Source organism: Pavona decussata, unplaced genomic scaffold (genome assembly GCF_977016875.1).
Source record: "Pavona decussata unplaced genomic scaffold, jaPavDecu1.1 SCAFFOLD_280, whole genome shotgun sequence".
NCBI lineage: Eukaryota > Metazoa > Cnidaria > Anthozoa > Scleractinia > Agariciidae > Pavona > Pavona decussata.
Window position 1 is genome coordinate 747181 of NW_028145681.1, and position 13249 is coordinate 760429.

Sequence of the window (13249 nt, forward strand, 5' to 3'; positions counted from 1 at the left end):
AAAGGCAATTTGCGCATGCGTTGAATCGAGAATACTCTGCTGTGCAAAGGATCTGGAGATGCACGATATAGATGAGAGGACACATGCAAATAACGCCAAAACTCGCAGGACAAAAACTGACAGCAGAAGCAAAAGGGGACGGCTGAAGAAAGGGTAAACATAAAAGTGTTTAAAAACATCATGGAAGAGATCCAAAGGCATTCTTTGGCTCCCACACCATTATCTTTATTTCACTTCACTACACGAGATAACAAAAGGCTCATGAAATGATCGACGTAACACTCGTCATATAATATACACCAGAGTATCGTAAGTCTTGCCCTTAAAAATGGAATGACAGAGGTTATTTTCCTTATACCAAATTAGCTACCAAAACTGACATGGAAAGGCCATGTCTGGTTATTTAGGTAAATTTACAACAAATCTGTCTGGTGGACTAAGGCTTCATCCACAGGTACACACTTTGGGTTCGTTCGTTTTTGCTGTCCATACCACTGGTTTGCAGTGACCTGCAGTGATGTTGGTACCTCCGTTTTTCAAACTTTTTCGATAGTTTCATTCAGATGATCAAACCGTATAAAAATCTCCTGTCCACAGGTCAATGACAAATCCCTGCGTTAGAGAGTCATGACCACTACTTTGGCAACGTTTAAAAAAAAATCCTCGACTAGCTCTCTTGGGTGCGGACGACATTAATAACCAAATAAATTCAGTATACAAAAGATCAAAAGATAATACAGAGAAACAGGTTGATTGTCATCTGTTTTGTGGTCTGATGGGCAGACCTCCCATGATCAGGTTAATGGGGCCGGGCGGTAACGTGAAGTCATCATCAGAGTCACTGTCATCATCATTATCATCATCATCGTCATCATCATCCTCGTTATCTTCGCCGGCTTCATCATCATCACTTTCTTCATCGTCGTCACCTGATTCGTCACTTTCTTCAGTACTGTCGTAATCATCATCATCATCATCATCGCCTTCGCCATCTTCGACCTCGTCATCTGCATTATAAGTGACAAAATTATCACACCAGCAAATTAAACTGAAAATAAGGGCAGCTGACTGTTTAATGAAATTTATGAGACACATATACCTATATTTTACGTTTTTCGAGAGGCCATGTTTCAGAACGCCTACTTTCGAATTTCTAGCTGACAGCCAGCCTGATTTTTCTCTAATCGTTGCAATCAAACTTGCGACACACCATTCTTACGCGACAAATTTCACGAAGATATTGTCCGTATTGTATGCACTTGGCCTTTAATTTCAATCACAACTTATTGTTACTAGAGTGTAGAACACATTTTGGTCCTGTCGAAAACACTTCTCTCTGTTAAAAAGACAAAGAGCTATTGGAGTCCCGAAAGAAAATTGCAGTTAAACAGGCATTTTTCAGCGATTATTGTTGTGTATTTTCAATTTTTTTAGAATTGTTGCTTAATTATATCTGAAAAATGCGTGGTTACCCCCAATTGTTTTTGGATTCCAACAGCCCTTGCTAAGTTCTTCTTTTCCCTTATGACCATAAACCGCGCAAAAAACCTTTTTATTAAGCAGCATCGTCCTTTAATCGGCCATTCACAGCTTGGGTGAGTAACAAAAGATAAATGAATTGCTGATAGTCACTGCCACATGTGACTTAAGTTTTTTTTACCGATGTTTTATCCTGTAAGAATCATATTATCACTTATAGTAAAAGAATTACCGTTATCATTACCTTGCTTCATTTTTTCACAAATAACAGCATGAAATTCGCTACACGTTTTATTGTCTGGCTCCAGCAACAGAACTAGGATATTAAATAAAGAAAAAAAGAATGTAAAAACCAATCAACGGTTTACCGACCTGCAAATGCTCAATGATAACTTTCTTTTGCTTCTTCTTGCAACACATGTAGAGTCGACAATTCTCAATATGAAATGTCAACCAATTTGATACACAAATAAGCAAATTCGTAGCAATAAATAAAATTCAGAAAATATACAATCTGTGAAGGTTTATTCTCTACTCAAACGGACAGTGCTGTTCTCCCTTGTTCCTTCCTTTCAGTGCTTTGCACGTCATGTACAAGAGATGGTACACGGTTTGAATCTCAGCACAGTTTTGAATACATAACTTAAATACATTAGTCTCCATGACAATTAGCCTCTTTATATTAGTACTAAGTGAGTGGAAATAAACAAGCCTAACTTTTCTGACAGAGTTCTTTGGCCTTTTCGTACTCTTCATCCATCACTGCCTTGAGGAACTACAATAATAAAGTGAAATAACAATATTAACAGAAAATTTAATATATTTAAAAACAACATCCATACTCAGTTAAATGACAGTTCCAGAATACTGTATTTAAGAGCGGGTGCCTGTAAGAATCGAGAACTGCATTTCAGCGACCACTTGGTCGAATTTCTGATATTTCGTCTAAAGATATCCTTGGATTAACTATTTTCGAAAATCATGTTTTAAAGTTCCAAGGTATTTTATTTTTTGAGAAAATTGCAAGAGTTTGAAATGCGGCCTTGGTGCGGTCACGGGCCGATGAAACCCGCGAAAATTTAGGTCAAAGGACGAAGCCCCGTTTACGGTGTAAAATAACTTAATGAACTTGAAACTTTACACAAACCTAGACCAACCATCTCACAAGAAAATTAATACAATAAACATTCCAAACTCGCTGGCGGCTTTCTAACGCATGCAGATTTGTGTACGTTACTCAAAATGGCCTTGAAACTAATACCTATTTTCATAAAAATCAAAGTGTTTCTGGTATGTCATTTTCTCTAAATTAAATCTCATATCTCGAAAGACAAAGAAAAGAACTTTATTTGTTCCAAGTTTCAAGCTCTGATTCAAACTCTTTCCCACTGAAGGAAGATCGAATATGCGTGCGATACTTGCGGCTCGCAATTCACGTCACGAATTATGAGATCAGAACCGATTCACAAACACTTGACATCTGGAGCCCGTGAATGTTTCCAAGCATCACACATTGGTCCCTTAAACTAATCAGACTGACTGAAGACAGCCATTCAATGTTTTCCGATCCCAGATTTCTTTCCTATTCTGCTCTAAAATAATATATATATTTATTCCGGTCAATTAGCCTACGAAACATGTGCAACAAATTTGCATACCATTTCGATGTCGCAGGAAAAAGTAGTGCAAATCAAACTTTACAGCTCCTTTATCTTCTTAAATGAAGCAGTCGATCAGTAAAATGGAGAAAAACGTACGTTGAGTGTTCGTTTTTAGCAGCGACGGCTCCGAATCAATAACCCAGTGTGACAAAACAACTGTAACTCGATATTCACTTCGCTGATGTCGGTAACGAGCACGTGATCTTACGCGTTCAGGGCGCTTTTAGAAAAGTACTGCTTGTGGGCTACGACTACTCTGATGCTGATGACCTTGTCAAGCTTAAGGACTGTACAAGAGATCTGAGAGCCCACCTTTCCAGCTTTAGTATTTTCCGCAAAAAAAAAAAAAACGACGTTCAAGTATTAGTGTCAGTTTTTGGTTTTTTGACTTACAGTAATGCAGATCCTGGAACGTCGATTTTTTGCGAAAAAAAAATCTATCCATAACCACCATCCCCACAATTAAAAATATAAAATTTGTAACTTTGAGGGTATCAGAGTTGTGAATTCCCCACCGACCAACCCGACCTCCCCCACCCCCATCCCCCCTGGTGATAAGCGTCAATTGTGGTTATTGTTTACTTTCCTAAACCGGTTTTCTCGTTGTTCCTGCCAGTTTCGTTCAATTTCCGAGAAGATAGGAGTCTTGCCAGCCTTGGTCTGTCTGGTGAAGGTCACGAAAACTAACTTATTACTAGTGCAAGCGGGTGAGGGCCGTATCTACCCTATTACTAGCACGAGCGGGTGAGGGCCGTAACTACCTAATAGCGGGCGAGCGGGTGAGAGTCGTATTTCGCCTATTAATTTTTTCAATTTCAGATTTCATGGTATTATTTTTTTTCACGGAGTTGAAAGAAACTGGCAGGGGCAGTGAGAAAACGGTCTAGGAAAGTAAACAATAACCACAATATTATTGACGCTGGTGGGTTAGTGGGGAATTCACTAGTCAGATATACATATTTCATATTTTTAAATGTGAAGATGGTGGTTATGGATTTCTTTTTTTTTTTTTTTTGCGAAAAAATTGACGTTCCAGGGTCTGTATAACTGTAAGTTAAAAAACGAAATGACACTAATACTTGAATTTTTTTCCGCCAAAAAAAAAATACAAAGCTGGCAAGACGGGCTCTCGCATCTCTTGTACAGTCTTTTAGCTTGACAAAGTTTTCATCACCAGGGTAGTCGTAGCTTGCCGCCCACAAGCAGTACTTTTCACCGTTTACAGTTTCTAAAAGCGCCCTCTACGCGCAGGATTCCATACCGTAATGCCTGGCCAGGATCACGTGCGCGTTACCCAGAATGTTCAGTGTCACATTGGCTTATTGATTTGAGCCGTCGCTGCTGAAAACTAACCCTCAAAACAAACACTGCAGGAACAAAGCCACACGTTTTTCTCCATTTTACTGATCGACTGCTTCATTTAAGAAGATAAAGGAGCTGTAAAGTTTGATTTGCACTACTTTTTCCTGCGACATCGAAATTGTTGCACATGTTTCGTAGGCTAATTGACCGGAATAAATATAGTATTTTAGAGCAGAATAGGAAAGAAATCTGGGATCGGAAAACATTGAATGGCTGTCTTCAGTCAGTCTGATTAGTTTTAGGGACCAATATGTGATGTTTGGAAACATTCACGGGCTCCAGATGTCAAGTGTTTGTGAATCGGTTCTGATCTCATAATTCGTGACGTGAATTGCGAGCCGCAAGTATTTGATCTTCCTTCAGTGGGAAAGAGTTTGAATCAGAGCTTGAAACTTGGAACAAATAAAGTTCTTTTCTTTGTCTTTCGAGATATGAGATTTAATTTAGAAAAAATGACATACCAGAAACACTTTTATTTTAATGAAAATAGGCATTAGTTTCAAGGCCATTTTAAGTAACGTACACAAATCTGCATGCTTTAGAAAGCCGCCAGCGAGTTTGGAATGTTTATTGTATTAATTTTCTTGTGAGATGGTTGGTCTAGGTTTGTGTAAAGTTTCAAGTTCATTGAGTTATTTTACACCGTAAACGGGGCTTCGTCCTTTGACCTAAATTTTCGCGGGTTTCATCGGCCCGTGACCGCACCAAGGCCGCATTTCAAACTCTTGCAATTTTCTCAAAAAATAAAATACCTTGGAACTTTAAAACATGATTTTCGAAAATAGTTAATCCAAGGGTATCTTCAGGCAAAATATAAGAAATTCGACCAAGTGGTCGCTGAAATGCAGTTCTCGATTCTTACAGGCAGCCGCTCTTAAAAACAACATTCATTCTGTCCATGCCCATGAATTTGGATATTTTCTGGAACTACGTATTAAAATAATACATATCATAAATAAAAATGAGGCACCTCTCAGATGTGCTAGTTCAAGGCACAGATTAACAAAAAAGGTGACAATAAAAATATCAAACACACAAACATACTGAAACATTTGTGAGAGTTTTAATTGGTGGGATGTCTTCTGGAACAGGAACTGTTAAATACACTTTAGAAAGCAGGTAAGAATGATATGAACTGAAGGGAATTACACTGTATTTTGCAACATATGCTAGCAGTATTTGCAACATGGCAGCCTGTCCTACCACAGAAAAATCCATTGTAAGGGAAGTTAAGGAAACTAAGAATGAATGATACCTCTCCTTTAAGTTCCACTGGAGCCTGAACTGTATCTGTAGTTGGCTCCTTTGCGCTTGCCACTGGGCTTTTGTTATCGCTGTCAGATGAATCAGTATCTGAACTTTCAGAATCCTCAACAGTTTGCTGACCAGTCTCTTTTGGTTGGGCATTTCTTGTGTCTTCTTGTTTAGCAAGTTTTAAATCTTCAAGGGATGAAATGACAGAATCACCTGTTTTGCCTGCCAAAAAGATAAAAGTGAAAGTTAAGGTGAGACGATACAAGACAAGGTGAGGTGAGATAAGATAAAAGGATATGATATATTTTATTAGTTAATGAAGATGTTTCAATAATTAATGCATTTCAAAAAAAATTAATTAATTAAAATAAGCTAATTGAAGGGCTTAATGCAAGGGAGCTGCCTTTTTGCATGACCTGAAGAATAGAGGTGTAAGTAAATTGAACATACACTGTACAGTTTGTTAATGGTTGATTTATTAGTGTTTAATGTTGTCTGAAGGCTAAATTATTAACAAAAAGATTTTGCAATAACATCAGCAGCCAGTACAAGACAATCAGCCCATCGTTGCAGCAAAATTCTTAGCAATTTATTCTTAAGACCAAAAATATTTAATTGGAACACAATATTATTAAAGTGGACAGGTCAGTGAAAAATTATCATTACTCTTTTGTGTTAGCCTGCAGAACAGATGCGAATTTTTGCTCTTTTCAGGGGAGCGGAGGTAAGTGCAAGGCAAGCAGGGAGGGTGAGTGACTGCTTGCCTGAAAAATGCAAAAAAATCATGCCTGTTCTGCAGGCTACTTTTGTGTATGCCTCTCTTGATTTTGCAAAAGGCAGTTAAATTGCTAACAAAATTTGCTGTTGGCCATTAAACACTACTGTCACATATTTTACCATTACCAGTGACGTGAGATTCAGCGCTGTTTCTTTGGGGACTCTCATCTTCCAATTCCTTCTTCCTTGCAAACTGAAGGCTCCTCTCCACACGCCCAGCACTTCCAGCTCTTACGGACTCTGCACTGGAACTGGGCCTTGAAATACCCATACTTTCAAATTTAACAAGACCTGGTTCTAAAAGCGAAACAACACAGACCACATTGCCTGCCTTTAATGTTCAAATTTTGAATATCAATCTGGTTAAGCTATTCTGTGGAGACTCTCCAGGATCTTTACAGATTTGTACAGTTAGAAGGATTCTTGTTGATAAGCTTTAGGTTCTACAACAACATAATAATTTATTATTGCACTGGATGAAAGTGCAAGGTCCTCATGTAAGAATCTTTCAAGGACCTTGGGGGGAGAGGGGGGAGGGAGGGAGGCTGCTGAAACATTTTGAGGAAATATTAAGACACAGTGTAACACAATCCTTAATAACAACTCTGTGAACCACCAATGATGGCTTGCAAGGACCTTTGGGAGCTTGAGGTTACCTTTGTTAAGATCCTTCTAAGTTACAAATGTAATGATATCCTCATCAAACTCTCTTTATCTTGAGGAGTTCTATAATAATAGGCTGGTAACAGGAAACAGAATAGGTTTCTTAATAAATCACAGATCACAGGCTGTCTATGTCTTCAACCCTTCGATAATCTTTAGTTAAAGTAATAAACCTTTAACACTTTCCTTTAGAAGAGTACTGGACTCATAATTTCAATTAATTTATGCTAATTTTGCTCACCTGGAGGAAGCACAACCAGACCCTCAGCAGGAATCTGTCAGGATAACACATTTGAAGCAGTGAATAATTGGGCGTCATAAAACATCATAAGTGTGCTTAATCGTAACAGAAATATTGCTGGAATAATTCAGGAAAGGAGTCATGTTTAAACTGATTGTCAGAACATTGTTTGCTTAAATTTGCCAGTGACTCCCTTAATAAACAGAAATTCTACTCTATGATAATTACTTGTTAATGTTTGCTATGAACCTTGACAGGCTCCAAACACAATTTGTTTAACAAACATGTTCACTTTAGAGTGTTTCATGGCTATTGTTTTCCAAGGTATTCACTTTAAAAAAATGTTAAAATTCTCACTTTAATTTATGACTTTTAGTAATTTTTTGTGACTTATAGTAATTAAGTTGCTTTTCAATAATGAAATGCCCTTAGGTGACACTTATAGTTTTTAATTTTGATGGTGTTTGGTCCCAATATTGTTTTAATCCTGTCCTGGACCAAAAATGGTCCACGAAAATGTGCAAATATCACTGTGTGAATCAGGAAAGCATGAATAATGACAATATTTCTAGAGTACATGTATCTTTTGTTTCACAAACTATTAGGTAATTATCCTGACTAAAGTCAGATGTATTGAAGCACCACAGTCACCATGTCATTAATAAAATCAGAGAGCTCACGCTTTTCTGATTCACAGATGATACATTTTCTTAATTAACTGGCCTCCCTCAAATAAATATTACCCTGCTCCCTATGATGTCTGAAATGACCATGGCAGAACCCTCACCCATGAAAGGAAGTTACATAAAAGGTACACTGTAGTGCAAGAGCTGTGCATTTACTGCCATAGGTGATAAATTAACAAAAAATTCAAGTAATTTCATTGGTGTCAAAAGGCTAAAATAAACACTCAGTTAATTTGAAATTTAAGTGCCCATGCAGGATTAACCCATTAGACAGAGTAAATGTGCCTTATTTTGCCAACACGGGGGGGTCAACATGTACCCTTGGTAAATTGCAGTGCACTACATGACAAACTGATGAAGATCAGTATTGTATAAATATGAACATGTATAAATATGCACAGTAATTATGTTTTCAGCATTATTATTATTATTATTATTATTATTATTATTATTATTATTATTATTATTATTATTATTATTATTATTATTACCTTTGCATTGCTTCTCTTAATTGACCCAGCTGAGGAAGGCCTGGTAAGAGACAAGTTAGGACAAACATCATTAGTATATTCAGTAGACATTATCAATAACAACAAAAAAATAAGTAAATGAATAAATAAATAAATAAATAGATATCTGAACCCTCTCCTACAATTTTTGTTAATATGAAGTAATTTGCATCTTAAATGCTGTACCTAGCTCATTTTGAGTTATAGTCAATAATGTTCATGAAGCTAAAATTAGGGTTGTTTTTATCAGATTACGTTTTTGCTATGGTAACCTATTAAGGAAAAGAAAATGACCATAGCTTATTTACCAATGTTTGGCATTTTGTAGATACCATTGTAGTAATATTATTTTTTGTAGTATCCACTAATAAAGAGTGGTAGTAATGATCAATCAAAGTTAATTTTAACTGAAGGGAAGTACTGGAAACTAATGTGAGCCACCTTAAATTGAGCTGTAAGATGTTTAATCTGAAATCAAAAGTAGTAGACCCAGGTGCTTGTCGTACCTTTTACCAGTTCAAATTTTTGTGGTTTGGTGTAGATGACTACTTGTGTTACACTTATCCCAGAACCTCTAAAAGAACGTTATAAAAATTTATAAATTTGAACTGCTCACCCACAAACAAAATTCTGTTACATTTCATGGGCTACTTTGAAAATCTGCAACCAGCAACCCAGTCACTTCATAATGTTTATTAGTCTCCACTACTGACAGTCAGCACTGTAATATTTACCTGTATAATAAGCCACACTTTAATGTATTTGTCTATAAAGTTGCATGTGCCCTTTTTTCCTTTTGTCCAGAGTAAGTGTTAGTCAAGTTCAGTCTTTATTTATTTATTTATTTATTTATTTATTTATTTATTTATGTATATATTTATTACCACCTTAAATTGAATAAAACAGTTAAGGTGGCTATATACCCCTTCCTACAACAGGTTATATTGTTGCTATCGTTAGGCATTTGTTTGATACCATTATTGCTTTACTATGCAACTGATAAAATGTGGTAGTATTCATGTACTGGAAAGTACTGGAAACCCATGCCAGCCCCCTTTATACCAAAATTGCTGAACAAATTATTTTAATGCTACAGGTTGAAGAAAGGAAATATGATGTTATCACAATTTGTGAATGGATTAGACTAAGTTTATCTTATAATACAAATCCTTCTGGGAATTTCTCAGTTAATCTGCAGTAATTAAATCTTGGTTCAAACACTGTACCTCTCATTTGTGTGTCCTGGAGCAATGGGCGATTCCAGAAAATATCCATACCATACCACGGACGGCTTTTAGGATTTCCGAAGGGGAGGGGGGGGGGGGTTCACGATTATGGAATTCTGAGGGCATGGGGGTGAGGGGGGTATTTACGACCCAGGTGGGTTATTCGGGTATAAATGTGATGGGGGGGGGGGTGGGGGGGCTGATGGAGCCTAATATTTTTCACCCAAAAAAATACAAGACTGGACATTTTAGACCCAAAAAAATACATGAATTGCGTAAGAACAATTAGCCTGGCGGAAATTCGAACCCAAAAAAATACATGCAGATTTTTCAGACCCAAAAAAATACAGGAGTTGAAAATTTTGGACCCAAAAAAATACGTCAGACCCCCCCGTCACGTTTATACCCGAGTAACCCACCTGGGATTTACGATTGGATATCTGAAGGCACTGGTGAATTCCACAGGTGGGATTTCTGGAGTAGAAAGTGTAGAGTGAGTTCCTTGAAAATGCTATTGTAGTGGACTTTTGTAGTTCGTAAATAAAATTATCTACGAGCGTATGGCCGCGGAAGCAGAGGACAAGCATCGTTTTACAATAACTGTCCAAATTCCCGCGCGCTGATTGGCTCGTAGCTATTGTCTGTAAGAGTACAGACAATAAAAATGACGTCAGAGGTAACGCGCGTGCTTTCTCAACGAAAAAATAGCCAATTCTGCTCGTACTTTTTCCATGTTATTGTAAAAAACAAATCGACGGCAGTTTTCTATGGTCTATACTCTTATAGACCATCAAATGACGCCATAAAATGTCCAAAACTTGGCAATGAAACCACTCGCCTGCGGCTCGTGCTTCCACTGGAGTTTTGAACATTTTTTGACGTCATTTTATGGTCTATAAGAGTATAGACCATAGAAAACTGGCGTCGATTTGTTAAATAGATCATGATACATTTCATGCACACTACATGAGTCATATGGGTTGAGAACACTTTTTGTGCACACTACATAACGTATAAAAGGACGCAAGAAGACTCGACAGTCCTTGACAGTATATTTGACTGCTGAAAGATTTTAACTGTCTGAATTTGAGCTATTCTGCTTTGTAAACGTCAAAACAGCACAAGAAAACAAAGAGGAGTAAAACTGCTGTAAATGCGGTTTATTATAATTATAGGCAAATTCGGACTTAAAAAGAAGTTTTCGCAGCCTGGCCACTAGCGGTAGGTTTTTCTTGGCACTAGATCACAGCCCTGAGGAGGCATAAATTCATGTTCGTTTGTTCATATAGGCGTTGCTAAGTCGAAAATGTACTTCCCAGAAAAACCGGAAATTCTGAAGGGGAGGGGGTTTCACGATTATGGAATTCTGAGGGCATGGGGGGGGGGGGGGGGGACGCATTTTGGAATTTCCGAAGGCAAGGGGGGGTTAAAACATGGAAGCCGTCCGTTGGGTATGGATATTTTCTGGAATTGCCCAATTGAAAAGGCAGTGGTCGACATGAGTGGTATGACATCTGATTTAATGTGGTTTGATAAGTTTGAAATGGAGAAATGCAAAATCTCAAGGTAGGTACAGGTTCATTTTCTTTTTTATTACTTCTACATGACATGTTATTATGAATAATGAATTACCAAAGTGTAAAAATATATATATATGAAAATATTTTAATAGTTAACTTGCTAATGTCCTATTAATACTGGATGATAACAATTATCATCTTGTATTTATAGGATATTAGCAAATTAACAGACAGGGGGTCCCATGTCTTTACAAGCTCTTCTGCTTTCTGTAGACTGCTTATCACATTTGAATTGTTATTTTCTCAGCATTAATAATGTATGTTCTTTGTAAATAATTACCCAATGGGATGGAAGTAATAAAGTTGAAAGTAGAGCTTGTTGTATATTGAAGTGACTTTGATACATATAGCATACTCATACAGAGCTAATGGAGGTCTATTATCCTAAGAATTAGAAGGCTGGAAACCGTGTGGCTGCCCAACACATCACAAAAATGAAAATGGACAGGCCTGTTGCTATATGGTAAAGTACTACCATTGTGCAAGATAGATAGCTCTGGAACAAAATCATGAAGGAATCTCCTGTAGTCTTGGACTTTCAACTGGGAGTATGGAAATACACAAACACACACCCTTCATGTACCAAACCTACCAGTGATGTATAACCCTTACCAAAGCTGGTGATATGGGACATACATGGCCCAGGTATGGGAATGGTATGGGACAAAATATGGCCCATATAGGGAGATGATATGGTTTTGATATGGGTTATGCTCTTCCATATTAAACCCATAGAAGCTCACTGTTGCCATTCATTTCCCAATCTATTGTCTTAATCTATGGGATTGCTACGTATTTCGTAATAATCCATACAATCTCCATAGTATGGGAATGGTATGGTGCAGGCCCATAGGATTCCCATAACATTACCTCATGGTTTTGGCATGGGTCAGTCCCATATCAATACCATACATACATTTTCCATACAACATGGCTTGTGATCAGCTTAGGCCTAACAGTGTCACTTAAGTCAAGTGATCAAAAATGACTTGATGAGTTTTCATTGAGACACACTTGATTAAATTAAGTACATGTATGCTGTTATCTGACTCTATTTGTTGAACCAAAGTCAAACTAAATTGTACTAGGTATGAAGAGAATGAAAGGTACAACCTAATGAAATAGTTGTCGGCAAGACTTCCACACAGCCTCACACATTTTACAAATCAAACTCATGTTCACTGGTTGTGTAAAAGGGTTAGTATGACAGTAATACATGTATAGTTAATGTACGGGGCTGTCCCAGTTCTGTTCTCAACTTAATAAACCTATGTATCTTTAAATTAAATACGCGAAGACTATCAATACTGCTAAGGGATTTACAACTATGAGTAATCAATTTCAGGAGATGAAAAAAAAATTTAAAAAACATTAAAAAAAAATTAAGGTTTCCACGGTGGCACTTGGGTCACTCGAAGCGACAACCTTTTACATGTATTAGTATAACGATGCTCTTTCACTCGAGTGTTTCATCCGCACTTCACAGATATGAACACTTCATATCTTCAGTTTCAGTGCAGTGCATTTGGTATCGGAAACTCAAGGCATAAGTCTTACCTGTCTGGTTGTGCAGACATCTTGTCAGTTCACGTTGTCGAACCCTTTGGAACTTGATGAAATGGGAGCAAATTAAGTCACATATCTCAGACAATTTGTTTTTAAATTTCGTCTTTTTACTTATTAGATTTTACTCAGCTCATTTCTCGCTGAAATGTTTCCCGGAAGATACGTTGGAGCAATACGATGCGTCATGTAAGCAACACAACAAGTACTCATCCCAGGACTCTCTCCGCCGGGCTATGCTGGAAGAA

At 37.4% G+C, this 13249-nt stretch overlaps 1 protein-coding gene across 3 annotated transcripts; it reads right to left on the reverse strand.

Annotated features, from left to right (window-relative positions):
- Positions 1-165: 165 nt before the first annotated feature.
- LOC146455326 (uncharacterized) lies at positions 166-13169 on the reverse strand. 3 transcript variants are annotated; one of them, XM_085094435.1, is made up of 8 exons: positions 12996-13169; positions 8615-8654; positions 7438-7471; positions 6660-6830; positions 5758-5942; positions 2197-2254; positions 1724-1795; positions 166-1007 (listed from the first exon to the last, which is right to left on the reverse strand). In XM_085094435.1, exons 1-8 carry the CDS (start codon positions 13013-13015, stop codon positions 757-759), a joined length of 831 nt encoding a protein of 276 aa, XP_084950561.1. In that variant the 5' UTR covers positions 13016-13169; the 3' UTR covers positions 166-756. The 3 variants fall into 3 exon arrangements, with proteins under 3 accessions (XP_084950561.1, XP_084950559.1, XP_084950560.1); XM_085094433.1 differs by having other exon boundaries at positions 5758-5978; XM_085094434.1 differs by having other exon boundaries at positions 619-1007; positions 6654-6830.
- Between the last annotated feature and the right edge of the window lie 80 nt (positions 13170-13249).

What these genes read in the sequence shown, in the direction of transcription:
- LOC146455326 (XM_085094433.1), bottom strand. Translation starts at nt 13,015, where the DNA reads ATGTCTGCACAACCAGACAG. An exon ending in TTAAGAGAAGCAATGCAAAG is followed by an intron (nt 7,472 to 8,614) that starts GTAATAATAATA and finishes TTATCCTGACAG; the next exon opens with ATTCCTGCTGAGGGTCTGGT. An exon ending in TCTGGTTGTGCTTCCTCCAG is followed by an intron (nt 6,831 to 7,437) that starts GTGAGCAAAATT and finishes TTTCGCTTTTAG; the next exon opens with AACCAGGTCTTGTTAAATTT.